The 18212-nt window shown below is 44.8% G+C and overlaps 1 protein-coding gene across 13 annotated transcripts in view; it reads right to left on the minus strand.

Annotated features, from left to right (window-relative positions):
* Positions 1-16525, minus strand: part of TEX15 (testis expressed 15, meiosis and synapsis associated) — a 45437-nt gene extending 28912 nt beyond the window's left edge. For 8 of the 13 annotated variants that reach the window (XR_013232682.1, XR_013232681.1, XM_077345627.1 and 5 more), the window contains exons 1-2: positions 15691-15822; positions 4823-4941 (exon numbers count right to left, since the gene is read on the minus strand). Coding sequence is in view for 11 of the 13 variants with exons in the window: in XM_077345627.1 (XP_077201742.1) it covers positions 4823-4931 (109 nt within the window). In the remaining 2 variants the exon portion in view is untranslated. Of the gene's footprint in view, positions 1-4822; positions 4942-15395; positions 15463-15690; positions 15842-16091 lie in introns of those variants that run through there. The other 5 variants (XM_077345631.1, XM_077345628.1, XM_077345630.1 and 2 more) reach the window with 5 other exon arrangements.
* Positions 16526-18212: the final 1687 nt, after the last annotated feature.

Raw genomic sequence — 18212 nt, forward strand, 5'->3', positions numbered from 1 at the left:
GAAAGTCTGGGATTGAAATCTTGAGCAAGTTCTATAGAGCAGTGGTCCCCAACCCCCGGTAGCAGTCCGTGGATCAGTCGGTTCCTGGGCTGTGGCTCCTCGTTCTCCTCCCCAGCTGTTGCCTCGGGGGCTGCTCTGCCATGGCTGGGGCTCCCTCTCAGCATGGCACTGCACAGCTGCTTCTGGCAGCACCCCCTAGCGAGCGGCGTGAACTCAGGGGCGCCGGCGGGAAAGCAAGTGGAGCAGGGGCTCAGGCAGCGGCGATGTCCCTTGGCAAAAGACTACCCCCCCCCCGGGGCCTCAGTAAAATGGTCAAGTGTTGACCGGTCCCCGGTGATAAAAAGGTTCAGGATTACTGCTATAGAGGGATAGCATAGAAATTTTCTACTTAGATAAATCGATCTTATGCAAGGGTTGGCTGAAGGCTGAGGAGAGGTCCTTGTATAGAAGGTTAAGAAACAACGTGCACACACACATGCACACACCCTCCCACCCACCAGCAGAAGTCCTTTCCAAGGCTGGGAAAGTTTGTCTCCAAAAATCACAGGATCCACATGGGTGAGAAGCTACTCAGAAGAAAAGAGGGGGGGTCAGTCTTTCTGCCCCTTCTATCAGCATAGATCTGCTCACAGAAGACAGAGTAATTTCGTTCCCTTGCCCCTCTTGGGGGTTCTGCAACTCCCGGAACAAGCTTTTCCAGAGTCTCCTGGGGAAAAAAAGGCTGGGAGAGGGGAACCACGATCTTTGCATCCTTCTCCAGACTGTCATAGTCAAGAAGACCACTGTCAGAAGTTTTCAAGATAAAGTTTGAATCTTATAGCTTAGGGCTGAAAAATGTCCTAGGCTTTCTGGGACTGTCTGTGCCAGAACAAAAAGTGAGTCCAAAGGCACCTTTAAGACCAACAAAGTTTTATTCAAGATGTGACAAAGCTCACAAATTTTCCACTTTAGAAAGCTTAACAAATTTTAAAATGTATCAAAAATTAGTTAATGCCCACCCATTCAAGAAACCCTTCCAGGACTGTGAAGAAACCCAAGGGTTTCATGGAACCCTGGTTGAGAAGCCAGACGTGGGGATACGGGACTGCCTTGAAGTGATTCCTCCAGGGTCGAGACCAGAGGGTAATCTTGTCACTGCCACCTCCAATGTGGGGTTCTACAGGGAGTGATCCTTTCCCCATAACTATTTAACATCTTTTGTTGTTATTAGGTGCGATGTCGTGTCCGACCCATCGCGACCCCATGGACAATGATCCTCCAGGCCTTCCTGTCCTCTACCATTCCCCGGAGTCCATTTAAGTTTGCACCGACTGCTTCAGTGACTCCATCCAGCCACCTCATTCTCTGTCGTCCCCTTCTTCTTTTGCCCTCAATCGCTCCCAGCATTAGGCTCTTCCCCAGGGAGTCCTTCCTTCTCATGACGTGGCCAAAGTTTCATCTTCAGGATCTGGCCTTCTAAGGAGCAGTCAGGGCTGGTCCTTATGGTCCAACTTTCACAGCCATACATTGCAACTGGGAAGACCATAGGCCTTGACTAGACACACTTTTGTTGGCAGGGTGATGCCTCTGCTTTTTAGGATGCTATCTAGATTTGCCATAGCTTTCCTCCCCAGGAGCAAGCGTCTTTTAATTTCTTTGCTGCAGTCTCCATCTGCAGTGATCTTGGAGCCCAGGAAAATGAAATCTGTCACTACCTCCATTTCTTCCTCATCTATTTGCCAGGAACTGAGAAGGCCAGATGCTATGATCTTCGTTTTCTTGATGTTGTGTTTCAAGCCAACTTCCTTCACCCGCATCAAAAGGCTCTTTAGTTCCTCTTTGCTTTCTGCTATTAGAGTGGTATCATCTGCATATCTGAGGTTGTTAATAGTTCTTTCTGAAATCTTGATCCCAATTTGTGATTCATCTAACCTTGCCTTTCTCATGATGTGCTCCGCATGCAAGTTAAATAGGCAAGGCAACAGTATACAGCCTTGCCGAACTCCTTTCTCAATTTTGAACCAATCAGTGATTCCATGCCCAGTTCTCACTGTTGCTTCTTGACCTGCATATAGGTTTCTAAAGAGACAGATAAGATGTTCTGGTATTCCCATGTCTTTAAGAACTTGCCACAATTTGTTGTGCTCCACACAATCAAAGGCTTTAGCATAGTCAATGAAGCAGAAGTAAATGTTCTTCTGGAACTCCCTAGCTTTCTCCATGATCCAGCATATGTTGGTAATTTGATCTCTAGTTCCTCTGCCTCTTCAAAATCCTGCCTGTACTTCTGGAAGTTCTTGGTCCACATATTGCTGGAGCCTAGCTTGTAGGATTTTGAGCATAACTTTGCTAGCATGAGAAATGAGTGCAATAGTGCGGTAGTTTGAACATTCTTTGACATTGCCCTTCTTTGGGGATTGTATAACATCTTCATACACCCTCCAGTCCAGCTGGTTTGGGAATATGGGCTTTGATGTTATCAATAAGCAGATGAAAGCCAGCTCTATCTGTTGATGAGCAGTTGGCCGAGTCCCCGAGTTGTTGCCCAGGTCTTGAGAGGCTGTGGCACAACGGCTCAGGTGAAGTCCCCTGAAACCGAACCCTTCAAAGACAGGAGGTCCTGTGGCTAAGAAGTAAGGGCCCAATGAGAAAGCACACCTTCCCAGCCTTGACAGTGTCCAGCTCTCCACTGCACTATCTGTTAGGAACTTGGGAGTAACCCTGGACCCCTCCTTAACTACGGATGCCCAGGTCATAAAAGTAGCACAGGTGGCTTTCTTCTAGCTTTGCCAAGCCAAACTAGCACTCTAACTGGCCCCAAAACAACTAGCCATAGTGATCCATGTGACATCTGTAACTTGCTCTACATGGGCATTCTCTTATCCTTGATCTGGAAAGTGCAATTGGTACAAAATGTTGCAACCCGAGTCCTGATGAGTGCTCGGGGAGAGCTCATATCCAGCTTGTTCTCCAGCAACTGCACTGGTTATCAATCATATTCCAGGTCAAGGTTAAGGTGTTGGTCCTTTAAGGCCATACACGGTCTGGAATCTGCATACTTAAGGGGGGGCCCTCTTAGAATATGTCCAAAGAAGAGCTTTACACCTGGCTAATGTGAACAGGCTAGTTGTCCCCAGCCCAAAAGAAATCTGTCTGGCCTCAACCAAACCCAGGGCATTTTGGGCCTTGGCTCCTGTCTGGTGGCATGAGCTCCCAGAAAACATCAGGGCCCTGTCAGAAGTCACCGAATTCTGCAGGGCCTATAAAACAGAGCTGTTCCACCAGATCTATGGTTGAGGCCAGTAAAACAGCTAACATCTAAATTGGCCTCCCGTCTACATCACACCCTACCCAGGGTCCTTGGATCCTGGCTTCAGACACCTCGATTTTAGATATATATATTACAGTATATACATTTTCCGCTGCCCTGAGACCACCTTTGATGGAGGGAGCAGGTTACAAATAAAAATAAATAAAATAAAATCAATAAATTAAGAAGTCCCCTATGCACTGCTCTGACCAAGGTGTGATCGCAAATTCCTGATGGTCTGGGGCAAATTCCTGTAATCACCGCTCACACACTTGCTCAATAAAACTGAAAGGTTTATTGAACTACTAAAGCAGATAAGAGAAAGGCTCAGATTTTACTCAGGCACTCATGCAGGAAAGAGGTTTATTTACTTCCCTTCTTTCTGCCCTTTTCCCCAGTGGGGGCCCAAAACATCTCACATCATTCTCCTCTCCTCCATTCTCCTCTCCTCCAATGAGACATTACATGTGACATGATGAGACAAGGATTGTCAACCCAACGTGCTGTCACATGTAACAACTGGTATAAAGTGTGTTTACTGACATGTAAAGGATTCTACTGGGATCTGATGCACGGGGGAGGAGCTTCCAGCTTCCTATGAATTGTTTCACAAGACAATGAGGTCACACATCTGTGTATGGATGTGAGTCACTCATCTAGCTTTTAGACTCATAAATTCTGAGATCTCACTCAGTGTCTGATGGTACTTCTTTTACAGTGACCAAATTTAATTATCTATTTATTTTTTAAATGCCTATCCCAAAACATATCTGTCAAGAAACAGTAATAACAGGAAAAGAATGAACACAACAAGCTTCCCCACAAAAAAAGCAGTAGCTAGAATTTAGGATGAAAATCTCAAGGGAACACCCCAAAATATGGAATAAAACGGATGAAATTTTAAAAATTAAAGCAACACAACCACAACTAAACCTGGAAAGCCTGATAGAACAAAAAAGGGATTAACTTGGCACCTGAGACTTTAATGAGATACAACAGTCTGGACTTGAATCTACCTGATCTACTTAAAGAAAGCCCTGCACCATACAGCTACAGATTCTACTTCCCATGGATAGGGCAAGGCCATTTCAAAAGGTCTGAATGCAAAGATAGATTCCTTTATGATGAGCCATACCCCTGATATATGCACTGAAAGCATTTTCAAGTTTCTCAGCAAAGCCTGCTTCAATGAACTCCCAGCTGTCAAGTTAATGAAACACCTGTTTCCAGAGGAAGGATGGCATCACAGCCATGTACTTGATAAACTCTGGGTGCAGAGGAGAGGTGAAGGGCAGGATAGTGCTCCGTCCATACTATAAATCTCAAACTGTACATACCTGAGTACAAGTGAAATTCGTAAAGTACGTATATACCTGTTAAGCCCAATGCCATGCACCTGGAGCGGTGTCTAGAAGCTGCATTTCTGCAAAAGAGAATCTGGAACTTCAAGAACAAGTATTTGTTTAGCTCTATTGAAAACTAAACTATAATGTATTAGCAAACAGGTGATGTTGTGTAGCTTTTCTACTATACCTTTATCGGATGTTCTTTTAGGGATGGTAAATTTTTTCAAACGATTGTGTTCCGGCAAAAACGTTGGTTTTGCATTTAAAGTCACGCTTGGTTCCATTTCAGTTTTCATTTCTATCAACCTGAAACAGGAATAAAAACCAGAAACTGTTACGTCCTCGTTGTGTAAAACATCACTATCTAATGTTTTATACTATGTTTTGCAGATTTTTATCATCTTAGTAGCATCACACTGCTAGTAGATGTCTTATATCCGCAGTGATAAAATGACTTAAAACGAACCAACACATTGCAGCGGTATTGCTGGTTGGGAAGGCTGAGTTCATGAAGTTCAGGCTTCCCACTTTCACTGGAGTTCAGCTAACTCTTTTAAGAGCATAGGAGTTTTACAAAACTCAGCCTTACTCCTGGAGAAAAATGAACGGCAAAAAACAAAAAAAACTTTGTTTAGCCTGGAAGATGGCCCCCTTCCTAGAATCAGCCAATCTGGCCACCAGCAGGATTCATGTCCATATTAACAGAGCCTAGTATTTATTTATTTATTATATTTATATATACCACCCTCCCTTTCGACTCAGGACAGCTTATATTGGAGCTTTCATAATACAATGCAATACAGTAAACACCTTGACTTAAGTATATAATAACATAACTCACACTAAATAACTCTGCCCTTGAGACTCCAGTTGGTATGAAATGCTGCAACCCAGCTACTATCAGAAGATACTGACAACATACATATTAAATCCAGTCTGCAGTTGCTCTATTGGCTGCCTATCAGATACCGGGCTCAACTCAAAGTTTTCTCACATATAAAGCCCTTCATGGCCTTGATCCCTCATTTCTCCCATCATGACAGCTTCACTAATCTGAGCAGAGACTTATACAAGCCCTCGTCAGCATTTTGTCCAATTTTGATGATCCACAAGTTGAGAGAAGGAGCTTCGGCAGAACTTTCAGAAATCCCAAAGAAAATTTAAGAGAAGGCAATAGCTCCTGTGTGGCAAGTAAACGTCCCAATGTTAGTCTTTAAAAACTGTCTTGGGCTTAACAGAGGGGGATCTAAGAGGGGGATCTGATGGCCAGCACCAAGGGTTTTCTTCTCCCAAGACACAATGAAGAAACTATTAAAAGGATAAATATGCTTTTATTGAGGGTTATATGGGGGTACAAATTTTGAAATGTTCCAGAAGGCAAATACTATGAATAAAATCAGCACTCAACTTTGGCTACATTTTGACCACAACTTAAATGCAAAGCAAATGTACCAAAGAAACAAATGCTTATACATAGGATGATTTAAATGAAGCAAAGGATTAGAGCTTGTCCTTAGAGTTACTATAGCAGGACAAGGAAAGCCTACCCTGAACTCCTAACAATCCACCCCCTTCTAAATGGTCTGATCTCTAACACAGAAAATCAGAAACACTCTCATAGTTATTTATCCCAGGATCCAGGGGGAGCTGCTCCACTTCTTCCTAGAAGATACCCACAAGGGAAAGAACCCCTGCAGTCCACTCTTAGACTCACAGTTCCAAGTAAGTCCCAAGCAAAGAAAAGCAGGGAAGAGAGCCAGATAAACTGAACCTCTCCCCAGTGTTCCCTACCTTTTAAGACATTCGATATCCAATCATATTCCCAAAATCAGCGCCTGACCATATTTGGATCTAGTGCCCTTTCACTTGTGATCCAATCAAACGGCCACACAATCAGGTGATCCACACAAATGGCCTTATTTCCCCACCCTATTTGGCAAAGAAAGGTCCCTTTCCTAATTTTTAACCTTTTTAAAGTTATATAGCTTCTTATGCAGGGACTTCTTATTTTTCTCCCTTTCTCTGTTTGCCTCCGTATTATGGCATCCTATTACTTTATGTGTTCCAGATTACCTATCCTTAGAGATAAACCCCTCACGCCTGGATGTGTGCATGCATAGAGAGGGGTGTGTGTATAGCCTTTGGAGGTGACGTTTGATGGCTTCAGACGGCTCTCTTTATCCGAAGTGGACAAGTTGCTAGGCTCAGTTAGGGCGACCACTTGCCCCCTTGACCCCTGTCCATCATGGCTCCTCAAAGGAGGCGGCCAGAAGATAGGAGGCCAGCTCAGGGACATTATCAACCTCTCCCTGGAGTCCGGGGAGTTCCCTGAGCAGCTGAAGGGGGCAGTGGTTCACCCTCTCCTGAAAAAATCTACGCTGGATCCGCGGGACCCTGCCAGCTATCGCCCAGTGTCGCACTTGGCGTTCCTGGGCAAGATGGTTGAAAGGGCCGCGGCAGACCAGCTCCTGGCATTCTTGGAAGAAACTTCGGCATTCGATCCATATCAGTCTGGCTTTCGACCTGGCCACAGGGTGGAGACGGTGCTGGTCGCCCTGTTGGATGACCTCCGTCGCCAGCTGGATAAGGGCGGGTCGGCAGTGCTGGTTCTTCTGGACCTGTCGGCCGCTTTTGACATCGTGGACCACGAGCTGTTGGTCCACCGCCTTGCCGGCACGGGGATACGGGGCACAGCGTTATGCTGGATACGCTCCTTTCTCCAGGACCGGACCCAGAGGGTTGCAGTGGGAGATGAGTTCTCGCATTCCTATAGACTCCCTTGTGGGGTCCCTCAGGGTGCGGTCCTCTCCCCCACATTATTCAACATCTTTATGCGCCCTCTGGCCCAGCTGGTACGGAGTTTTGGACTGGGTTGCCACCAGTACGCTGATGACACCCAGCTCTATCTCCTCATGGACGGCCGCCCGGACTCCCCCCCGGAACCATTCGCCAGATGTTTGGAAGCAGTGACAGAATGGTTCGAGCAGAGTCGCCTGAAACTCAACCCCTCCAAGACGGAGGTCCTGTGGCTGGGACGTAGGGGGCAGGACCAGGAAGCGCGCTTACCCACCCTGGCAGGGACGCAACTCACCATCACGTCCCAGGCCAGGAACTTGGGTGTGGCCATTGATGCCTCCCTGACTTTGGAGGCGCAGGTCAAAAAAGTAGCGGGCCAGGCGTTTTTCCACCTTCGCCAGGCCCGACTATTAGCGCCCTATCTGTCCCCCGAACACTTAGCCACAGTGATCCATGCAACGGTCACCTCCAGAATAGATTTCTGTAACTCGCTCTACGCGGGCCTTCCCTTGTCCTTGATCCGGAAACTTCAGTTAGTGCAAAACGCAGCTGCTAGGGTCCTTACTGGCACATCTTGGAGGGCCCACACCCAGCCAGTGCTGAGGCAGCTGCACTGGTTGCCAATTGCTGCCCGGATCCGGTTCAAGGTTCTGGTTCTAACCTTCAAGGCTTTACGCGAGTTGGGACCCACATACCTGAGGGACCGCCTATCACCCTATGCCCCTCGCAGGGCCTTGCGCTCTGCGGGTGAAAACCTGTTGGTCGTTCCCGGCCCTAGGGAAGCACGCCTGGCCTCGACCAGGGCCAGGGCCTTTTCGGTCCTGGCCCCGACCTGGTGGAATGAGCTCCCGGGAGAGCTGCGGGCCCTGCGGGATCTTTCAACATTCCGCAGGGCCTGCAAGACGGAGCTCTTCCGCCAGGTTTATGGTTGAGGCCGGGGCTGATAATAGATCTATGCCTCCCCCGGGGACTCGGGTTCTGGACCCGAAGCAAAACATCATCAGGACCTCCTCTCCACCCGCTAGTAGTGGGAGGGAGGGGGGGAGTTGAGCTGCCATTCTTGCCATGCCGGCAATATTGGCAATGTTATTATTGTTTTATGGGGTTTTAATGGGGAATTGCGATATTGTTACCCGCCACGAGCCGCAAGGGAGTGGCGGGCTATAAATCTAATAATAATAATAATAATAATAATAGACACACACATATATACACACATATCTATAGGTGTCCCAATATCTGATCATATATCTTTATGAATCTTCTAAATGCCTTAATAACTTCAAATAACCCTGTGTTATATAAGCTGGCAATCATCATATGAGCTAACAATTGTGAAACGGATAGCCTCCTCTTCTCCCAGTTCAGTTCCCAAAAAGACTGTTTTGAATTATCAATAGAATCCTTTAATCTCCAATAGCTTGCTTGCTTCCAATTTTCCAATCATTGGGTCATAACAACCTCTTCTTCTGTTAGTCTTTGAGAAGAAATGCATTAATTCCCCTCCAACTTTTATCTCGTATGAAAGGTCAAGATGACATTCCTCCCAAAAATCTTGTCCTAAACAAGATTGAGCCAAGTCAGGCAAAAGCTATATTCCAGGCTGAGCCAAAGATTCACTTGCATGAGCAAACTTTGGTACATCTTGCAGACTTTGGCCAAGTCTAATCTTCTGCAGACATACCAGGTCTGGTCCTACACAAACTCCCAGAAAAACAAAAGTGAAGCCGGCAGTCTCGGTATCAGTGGAGAAAATGAGACTGCAGTTTTGGCTAGCAGAGCAGTGATACTTACAGGAGCCAACACAAAAGCATTTCAAAGACATAAGGTCCAGGAATTCAATGCTAGACAGATCTCTTCCCTGTTCCTTCACAAAAGGTCTCCTCCCCCTCTCATCTTCACAAAAAACCCCTAAAACAAAAGGTGACTTCACTTATAGAAAAAGTAAAGCCAGTAACCTAGCTGAATCATAACTGTATCATGTGATAGTTTTATAGTGATTGGTACTCAACAACCATAAAATCTTGCACTGGTGCAACAAGATTTAAAAAGCTGTATTTAACACATAACTTATAATTAAAGAGCAATGATTCTATTTTTTCTTCAACCACATTAATGGGTGTCAAAGATAGAAGGGATCCTGCTCTTTTCCTGACTAGTTGGTGAACCTTCTACAAAGGTTATGAGACGTACATAAGAACATATGTTGAACTTGCATATTACAACATGCTCACTGGCTGTTCTAAATTGTTGAAACAAATACTATTTTTTAATCACCTCTTTAAATCAGGCTTTCACAAAACCCTGGGGTTTCTTGACAGCCCTGGAAGTGTTCCCTGAATGGGTTGGAGTTAATTTTTTATATTTTTAAAATTTGTTAAACACTCTGTTGTTATTGTTGTTAGGTGCAAAGTCATGTCCGACCCATCGCGACCCCATGGACAATGATCCTCCAAGCCTTCCTGTCCTCTACCATTCCCCGGAGTCCATTTAAGTTTGCGCCGACTGCTTCAGTGACTCCATCCGGCCACCTCATTCTCTGTCGTTCCCTTCTTCTTTTGCCCTCAATCGCTCCCAGCATTAGGCTCTTCTCCAGGGAGTCCTTCCTTCTCATAAGGTAGCCAAAGTATTTGAGTTCCATCTTCAGGATTTGGCCTTCTAAGGAGCAGGCAGGGCTGATCTCCTCTAGGACTGACCCGTTTGTTCGCCTTGCAGTCCAAGGGACTCACAAGAGTCTTCTCCAGCACCAGAGTTCAAAAGACTCAATTCTTTGACGCTCGGCCTTCCTTATGGTCCAACTTTCACATTCATACATTGCAACTGGGAAGACCATAGCCTTGACTAGACACAATTTGGTTGGCAGGGTGAGGATGCTGTCTAGATTTGCTATAGCTTTCCTCCCCAGGAGCAAGCGTCTTTTAATTTCTTTGCTGCAGTCCCCATCTGCAGTGATCTTGGAGCCCAGGAAAATAAAATGTGTCACTACCTCCATTTCTTCCCCATCTATTTGCCAGGAATTGAGAGGGACGGATGCCATGATCTTCGTTTTCTTGATGTTGAGTTTCAAGCCAACGTTTGCACTCTCCTCCTTCACCCACATCAACAGGCTCTTTAGTTCCTCTTTACTTTTTGCCATTAGAGTGGTATTATCTGCATATCTGAGGTTGTTGATATTTCCCCCTGCAATCTTGATCCCAATTTGTGATTCATCTAACTCCTAATTTTTAAACACTTATCAGGTGATATAACCATATATAGTCATGTCATTCAGTGGTCCCCCCTCCCAAAATGTCCAATGATGGACTTGGAGGAAAGGGAAGGAGCCCCAGGTGAGTTTGTACACAGCTATGCTTCCCAACCATATTCTGCACAGTCACACCAGTTTGGGGGGGTTAGCGAAGCCTAAGGAGTGTTTCAGGGGTTTCTCACTGGTAAAAAAGTTGAGAAAGGCTGTCTTAAATAATGACATCAATGTGCTTTGCCCACCTGACCCTGAGACCTTTGCATGAGCAACCTTTCTGGGAGCTAGAGGGAAAATATAAACCCCCACCCTGGTTACGTAGTCCTTCATATACATTTATATAGCTAGAGGCAAATACGTCAGTTTCAATCACAAACATTTTTAAACCATGAAAGAGGGCCGGCGCTTTGCCTAAAGCATTGCTATCTTGCCCGTCTGATCAGCAATGTTATATGTACCAATCACTCATAAAATGCATGCAGAAACTAACAGAAAAATTGCCCCCCCCAATTATGCATTTATACGTAAAGCATTAGACTTTAGAATGGTAAATCTAAGATCAAACCGACCAGCCAAGATTCAATTTCTCACATCATACTTAAGCGTTTCTGTAATGCACTCAAACTCATTGACTAAGATCATTCTGGTTTACACAATTTCAGTAGTAACAGGTAGTGTTATCTGTGAACCAGTCACTAGAGGGAGATATACTACCTATTTTTCAGAGAGAATACTTACACACTTGTTAAATTAAATTACAGTATGGCATTTCTTTTCAAAATGTTGAGCATGAGACCAAGAAGATTCCACAAATTTGTGCATTGCCAAAGCTCTTCCTATGCTTAATATATCTCATATCAATAGAACCAGATGGTGACACTTGCAACACAGACCTTTTTTTAAAAAAAGCAGTGTGGGAACCATAAAAGCAAGGGTGGGTGCAGAATGATATCTTTGCTGGACCATCTCTTTGTTAATGCACTGATCTCACTCCATCAGTTCATACAAGGGGCATCAGTATTGTTCCAAATATACCTAGTGAGCTTAAAACAACCAAGGATGAGAATCCTGTTCTTACTTAAGCCATTTAAAGTTCTATTGCTGACAAGCTGAACCAGTAACTACTTGACTTTATTCCCAGAAAAAACAGAGAAATAACAACTGTTATTCGCATACATTACAGTATTAAGATTAATATCTTGATCCTACGTGGTCTTTTGCTATATGATGAAGAGCCCTGAGGCAAAGTGCACCTTAAGCCCACACATTAAAACTTTATTTGAAGACCACAGTTGTCACAATTTGGTCATGGCACTGTACAGTTTACACACATTAATCTCCAATACCATTCATTTTGCCCTTCCCAACTTCTTAACAGTTAAAATGACTTCAGGTTTTATACAATTCACAACTGTCCCAGTAAAAACCTAGGTTTTGCTACAGTGAACCATAATGTCCCAACACATACCCTAAGCAGAGTTCTACTAATCTGGACACATCACACCACACCAGTACTCGCACCACTCCTAGAGTTAGGGTTCATATTGCAAAATGGACCAGATTTTGATTTTTAACTACAGAAGTACATAGGGATGACAATGGATAATTACTTCACAGATTTCCAACCACATACCTTTTCCATTACCATTAGCATAGGGAAATCTACACACTGTCTTGCTTACAGTTCCAGTTTGCACGTAACATCTCAGAACTAGCTTGGCCTGATGCTAGCTTGTCCCTTTGTCCCTCTCACCCTTTGCTCACCTCCTCTCCCCACTTCCACTTGTGTAATTTTCTGTGTAAAAATGAAGGAAATTATGTTCTTTATTTCCATTGCATCTGAGAAAGTTATTCTTGAATGTTGAAAGTTATCCAAACACTCATGCTGAAATAAGCATCGTAACATGCTTTCAACTTTCTTGACATGCCAGCTTCCCTCAAAGTTTTAAAGTTTATGATGCCTTTGTACAACACAAACTCAAAATAAGCAAACTGCTCAACAAAAATCCCTAACCAGCCTTCATAGAAAAAATTAATCTGAGATCCCAGTCAGATCACTGAAATGGGTTTCAGACAAAAAGAAATAAGTTTTCCTCAGAGATTCAGGCCATTACTATAACTTTTCGCCTTGACAGCTTATCTGCCCAAGACAATCTGGTATGAAAGGTCAGAGATTAGGTGTGCTTTTCTACACTTAATTGCTTGTTAACTGTTTAATGATAGTGAACTATTGTTCTGGAATGCAGGGTTAATGCCTCACAGAGGCTGAGAACCTTTGAGAGACAGGCTGTTCAAATGGAGCTCTGTGGAGAGAATCAGTTAAGGAATGACAGTTGGGAACAGACAACTGAAGAAGTCACAGTTGAGGAGTGGACAGGGGGCTTAAAAAGGAGTGGGAGGATCGTGGAAGATCCCCATTCAAGTTGAGAAAAAGAACAGAATTTCTAGTTGAGAGAAATAATCTATGCCCAATGAGGAATATCTCTCTTAAGAGAGGCATGATCCCTTGAGCTATGTATAAAGAAGGATTTTGGGGACTTCCTTGTGCATCCCTGCCTTCAAAACCTTAAAAGTCAGTGAAACTCAGAAACTTATAGCTGAGCTGTTTAAGCAGATGCTGAAAAGAAAGCCTCTCCCCTCAAAGTTCCAAAGACCTTGTGTGAAAGTAGAAACACCTACTTGTTGGCAACACATTAATTTTAATTTACTGGGATTACAAAATTACCTCAATTATTATCATCTATGAAGGTAAGATTCAAATGGGTAGCCCTGAATCCACCTGACCTTTTCCCTTCCAACTTATTATTTTGTCTATTTTTGACCTTTCGTGTGTCAAGTAGTCTTTTCCCTCAGTTCCCTGGGCTGGGCTATCACATCAAAATGTATAATAACATGACTGGGTGGGACAACCATACACCAACAAAAAAAGAAAAGAAACTAGATATAGGGGCTATTCAGCAAGAAAGAACAAAGAACAAGAGTTGGTTCTTATATTCCACTTTTCTCTACCCGAAGGAGTCTCAAAGCTACAGTTGCTTTTCCTTTCCTCTCCCCACAACAGACATCCTGTGTACTTTACACAGGGAGAACCAATTCTAGGGGACACTGAATTCTAGAGGATTGTTTGGTTTTTGCCAAAGGATTATCATTGGCTGTATTTGGCTGTGACACAGTCTACTGATGTAACCAAATTGATTATTGCTATATAGTCCCTGTCATATAAGAAGATCATAGTCTGACGAAGAGTGCTTGCACTCGAAAGCTCACGCCCTGAATAAATCTTTGTTGGTCTTAAAGGTGCTACTGGACTCTGATTTGATTGAACTAACAATCTAGGAATACTTCCTACTAAAGGGACATAATTAGAATACTGGCATTAGCATATTTTGTTTACTGCATTAGATTAGAAAATGGCTAAAAGATTAAGCCCAAATCAAGGATCTGGAAATTGCCAGAGACCATTCTTCCTTTTGCTATATTAATAATTTTTCCAAACTTAAATGTAAAGGATCACCATGAAAATCTACTAGCAGTGAGCAGATACATTTCAGAGTATTACCTCTTTGGTCTACTCTTAGCAGAGACTTCCCTTTCTCATTAAAAAAAAGTCTAGGTTTTGAAGCCACCAACTCTGCCAGAAGTGAAACATACCATCACCAAGGAACCAAATCATGGTGTTAGCAAAGTTTTGAACAAGATACAGCATCTATAAGCATAACAAACATTTTTGTCCACTGCCCTGTGCTTTCTGTATAGGGAGAGATACAAAGCATGAATAAAGCTATGGCAATCAAAGAAGTCATCAAGCCAATCCTAAACCGAGTCCAAAAGTAAAACCCTCTGATTTCAATGGAATTTTCTTCCTAGTAAAGCACTTCAGAACTTCTACCAGTGCAATTCTAAACAGAGTCACATCCTTCTAAGTGCACTAATGTCAAATGTGATCAGAAGCCAAGATTCCCCTATTAGGTACTTGCTTTACTCTATTTGTAAGAAGCAACAGCATCAATTCACAAATCTCTGAATGCAAAAAACCATGCTTTACTTTGGAACACCTAATGGTTGCACTTGAGTCTCACAGAACTAAAATAGTTCACAAGCTGACCTCTTTCTCTTACAAAACTGTGTGTGCCCATTTCCAAGTTAAATCATTCTTAGACAATGACAAGAAGGAACAATGACTGTAACAACCAGAGTGGAAAAAAAGTTTCGTCTGGACCTATACCTGCATCCTAACAATAGCAGTCTTATTTTATTTTATCACCCCATCTCCTGCTGGTGTGGCCAGGAGGGACCTACCCCACCCCCTACACACAAGACATAATTAACCACACAACCCTAGGCACAGTTGCTTCAGACCAAGCCCACTGAAATGAGTGGGCTTCAAATGCCTAAATCAAGGCGGCCAAGCTTTGCTTGGGAGGGTCAATCTGCAAAACAAACATTACCTACTGTATCAACCACTTAAGCTGAAAGCCCCATGGCAGAGTTTCTGCTTTCCCAGCTTGCTGAAATCAATGGGCTGATCCCAGTGGCTGCACAAAGCATCCCATGGTAAGGAAAAAGGGCACATCCCACACACAACGGATAATGCACTTTCAAGGTGCTTCTGCAGCTGGAAGCACCTCTGCAAAATAGAAAAATCTACCTATATAGAGCATTGAAAGCACATTACCCAACGATCCTTTGAAGTCAGTCACATTCTAGTCAAGAGCGTTCTTACCGATTGTAGCCTCCCACATGGGAATTTGTGGCCACTACGCACCTGGCTCAGTTCTGGCTCACGAAAGCTGATAAAAGGGAGACAAGGATGGGGGGGGGGGGGGAGAGAGAGATCGGGATGTGAATAAATAAATAGCGCGGTAAAACTTTTTAAAGTGCCGCTTCCCGTTCAGTTTTGCTGCAACAGACTAATGAAATTACTCCCCTAGATCAAGTCTAGGGCAAATTCACGGAGGAAAGATGGTCACGGCGGGCATCTACGCGAAGCGGAACCACCATGGACAAAGGCAGTCTACCTTGGCAACAGCCACTGAGGAAGAGCAAATGACGCCTCTTGCCCCGCTGCGAGAAGAGCATGACGTGGGCCCTTGCTGCTATTCGCCAGTGGGGGGGGGGGGTCTCTTCTTCTATGCCCGCCGAAAGGAGGGGAGTTCCGCGCTGGCGGGGAGACCCGCCGCCCGCGAGCGACCGGAGAAAGTCCTCCCAGCACCGACCAGACCCCCCGCGCGGAGGGATAAACTTTAACGGGTGTGTGGAGAACTAAACGGAAAAAGAACCTTGGAACTACTTTTCTATAGCGTTACCAAAGCGAGACCGAACCCTAAGAAAAATTCAAAGGGAAATACCGATCAGCCACGCGCAATCCTTCCGCGCGGCAGCTACTGCGCTCGCAGAGGAGTGAAAGTAACAAACGCACCGTTTACAATTGAAGCCTCACAAGTATTCATTCGCATTGAGCCGGCGGTCCTCAAAGCCTGAGCCTTAGCGCGGCTTCCTGCATTCACTCACTCACTCCCTGCATTCAAGCTCTTCCAAATACCTGCAGCCTCGAGCGCGCCCTTCAACTCGGCTCCTCCCTCAGGCACGCGCCTTGCGCGGTAGAAGGCACGGAGATTGAACAGCGTTCTGTCGGATCTTCTTCCGCAGGGAGCGCTTCTCTCTTGAGGTAGTTTACCGACGCCTCACAGCAGTTACCGTTTTGAAAAATTTGAATTATCCCCTTACGTCTTAATGACAGTTCGTGTGAGTCTAGGGAATAGAACGTCCACTGTTCATCGAGTTCATGTTTTTTTTTTTTTAAGAACTTCTCTCCATCCACCTTTGTCATCCTATCTATAAGTACCCGGCAGGCTCAACGGTTAATCTAGCTAAGCAGCAAGGGGCTGGTTTATGACTTTCTTGGACCCGAGGAACAATTACCTTCATGGGCACCTTTGTTTGCCAAATGGCTCATTATCTGTTGTGCCTCACTCCAATTAAGGACATAATAGAGAGAGATTCCCTCAGGGTGAAATTTTATTGCAATAAAAGTGGTCTCACCCAAGGCACTATGACATTAGCTTTTATAGTACATTGCAAATAGTTTCACAGATATGCGCATATTCACTTTTTCAGAGAAAGCCAGCTTGGTGTAGTGGTTAGGAGTGCGGACTTCTAATCTGGCAAGTTAGATTTGATACCACACTCCCCCACATTCAACAATCTGGGTGACCTTGGGGTTGCCATGGCACTGATAGAGCTGTACTGACTGAGCAGGAATATCAGGGCTTTCTCAGCCTCACCCACCTCACAGGGTGTCTGTTGTGGGGAGAGGAAAGGGAAGGCTAATGTAAGCTGCTTTGAGACTTCTTTGGGTAGAGAAAAGCGGCATATAAGAACCAACTCTTCTTCTTCTTCAGTAATATCAGGGCTCTCTCAGCCTCACCTCCCTCACAGGGTATCTGTTGTGGGGAGAGGAAAGGGAAGGCGACTGTAAGTCGCTTTGAGACGCCTTTGGGTAGAGAAAATCAGCATATAAGAACCAACTCTTCTTCTTGTTATGCAACTTCTACACATAGGTCCTTGAAATACCATATGTCACCCATCGCGCTATAGTTATAACAAAAAACGCAAGTCACAACACCGGGTTGACCTGCCTACTTGCTGTACAATGCTCTATTCATATTGTTGTACACCTTATCTTTCATGTTTGCGACATTCAGTCTACAAATTTGTTATTCGTGAGGGCTGCAGTCTCACCTACAACCCAGCAGATGTTGCAGCCTTGAGCATGGTCTCACTCATGGCTCCTTTGTCTTTCCTTCAATTTCTTATACTCTTTGGCCCTTGATCCATAGAAGTTGGGCTTCTATCCTGGCAGGGGTGGAGACTGTGCTGGTTGCCTTGATGGATGATCTCTGGCAGTAGCTGGATTGGGGTGGTTCAGCTATCCTTGTGCTTTTAGATCTGTCAGCTACATTTGACATGGTCAAACATGAGTTGTTAGCCCACCACATTGCCAGATGGGGATTAGGGAGACAGCTTTTTCTTCCCCATGCTTTTTAACATCTACATGCACCCTCTGGCAAAGCTGGTCTGGAGTTTTCGGCTGGGGTGTCACCAGTATGTGAATGACATCCAGATCTATCTTCTGATGGACGGATGGATTCCCCTCTAGAAACATTCACCTGATGTTTGGGAAGCAGTGTCTGGATGGCTCAGGCAGAGTTGGGTGAATCTCAACCCCTCCAAGACAGAGGTCCTGTGGCTAGGAAAAAAGGGGCAGGATCAGGAAGTGTGCCTCCCCCTCTCTGGATGGGGTGCAGATTACAGCTGTACCTACCCCCAGGAATGATGATCTTTGATGCCTCCTTATCTATGGAGGCACAGATCACGAAGGTAGCCCAAGTGTCATTTTATCACCTGCGTCAATCTAGGCTACTAGCGCCTTACCTATCCCCAGAACATTTGGCCACAGTAATTAACGCAATGGTCACTTCCAGATTAGACTTCTGTAACTCACTCTACACAGGCCTTCTCCTGTCTCTGGCCCAGAAGT

The sequence above is a fragment of the Paroedura picta genome, chromosome 7 (genome assembly GCF_049243985.1).
Source record: "Paroedura picta isolate Pp20150507F chromosome 7, Ppicta_v3.0, whole genome shotgun sequence".
NCBI classification, from domain to species: domain Eukaryota; kingdom Metazoa; phylum Chordata; class Lepidosauria; order Squamata; family Gekkonidae; genus Paroedura; species Paroedura picta.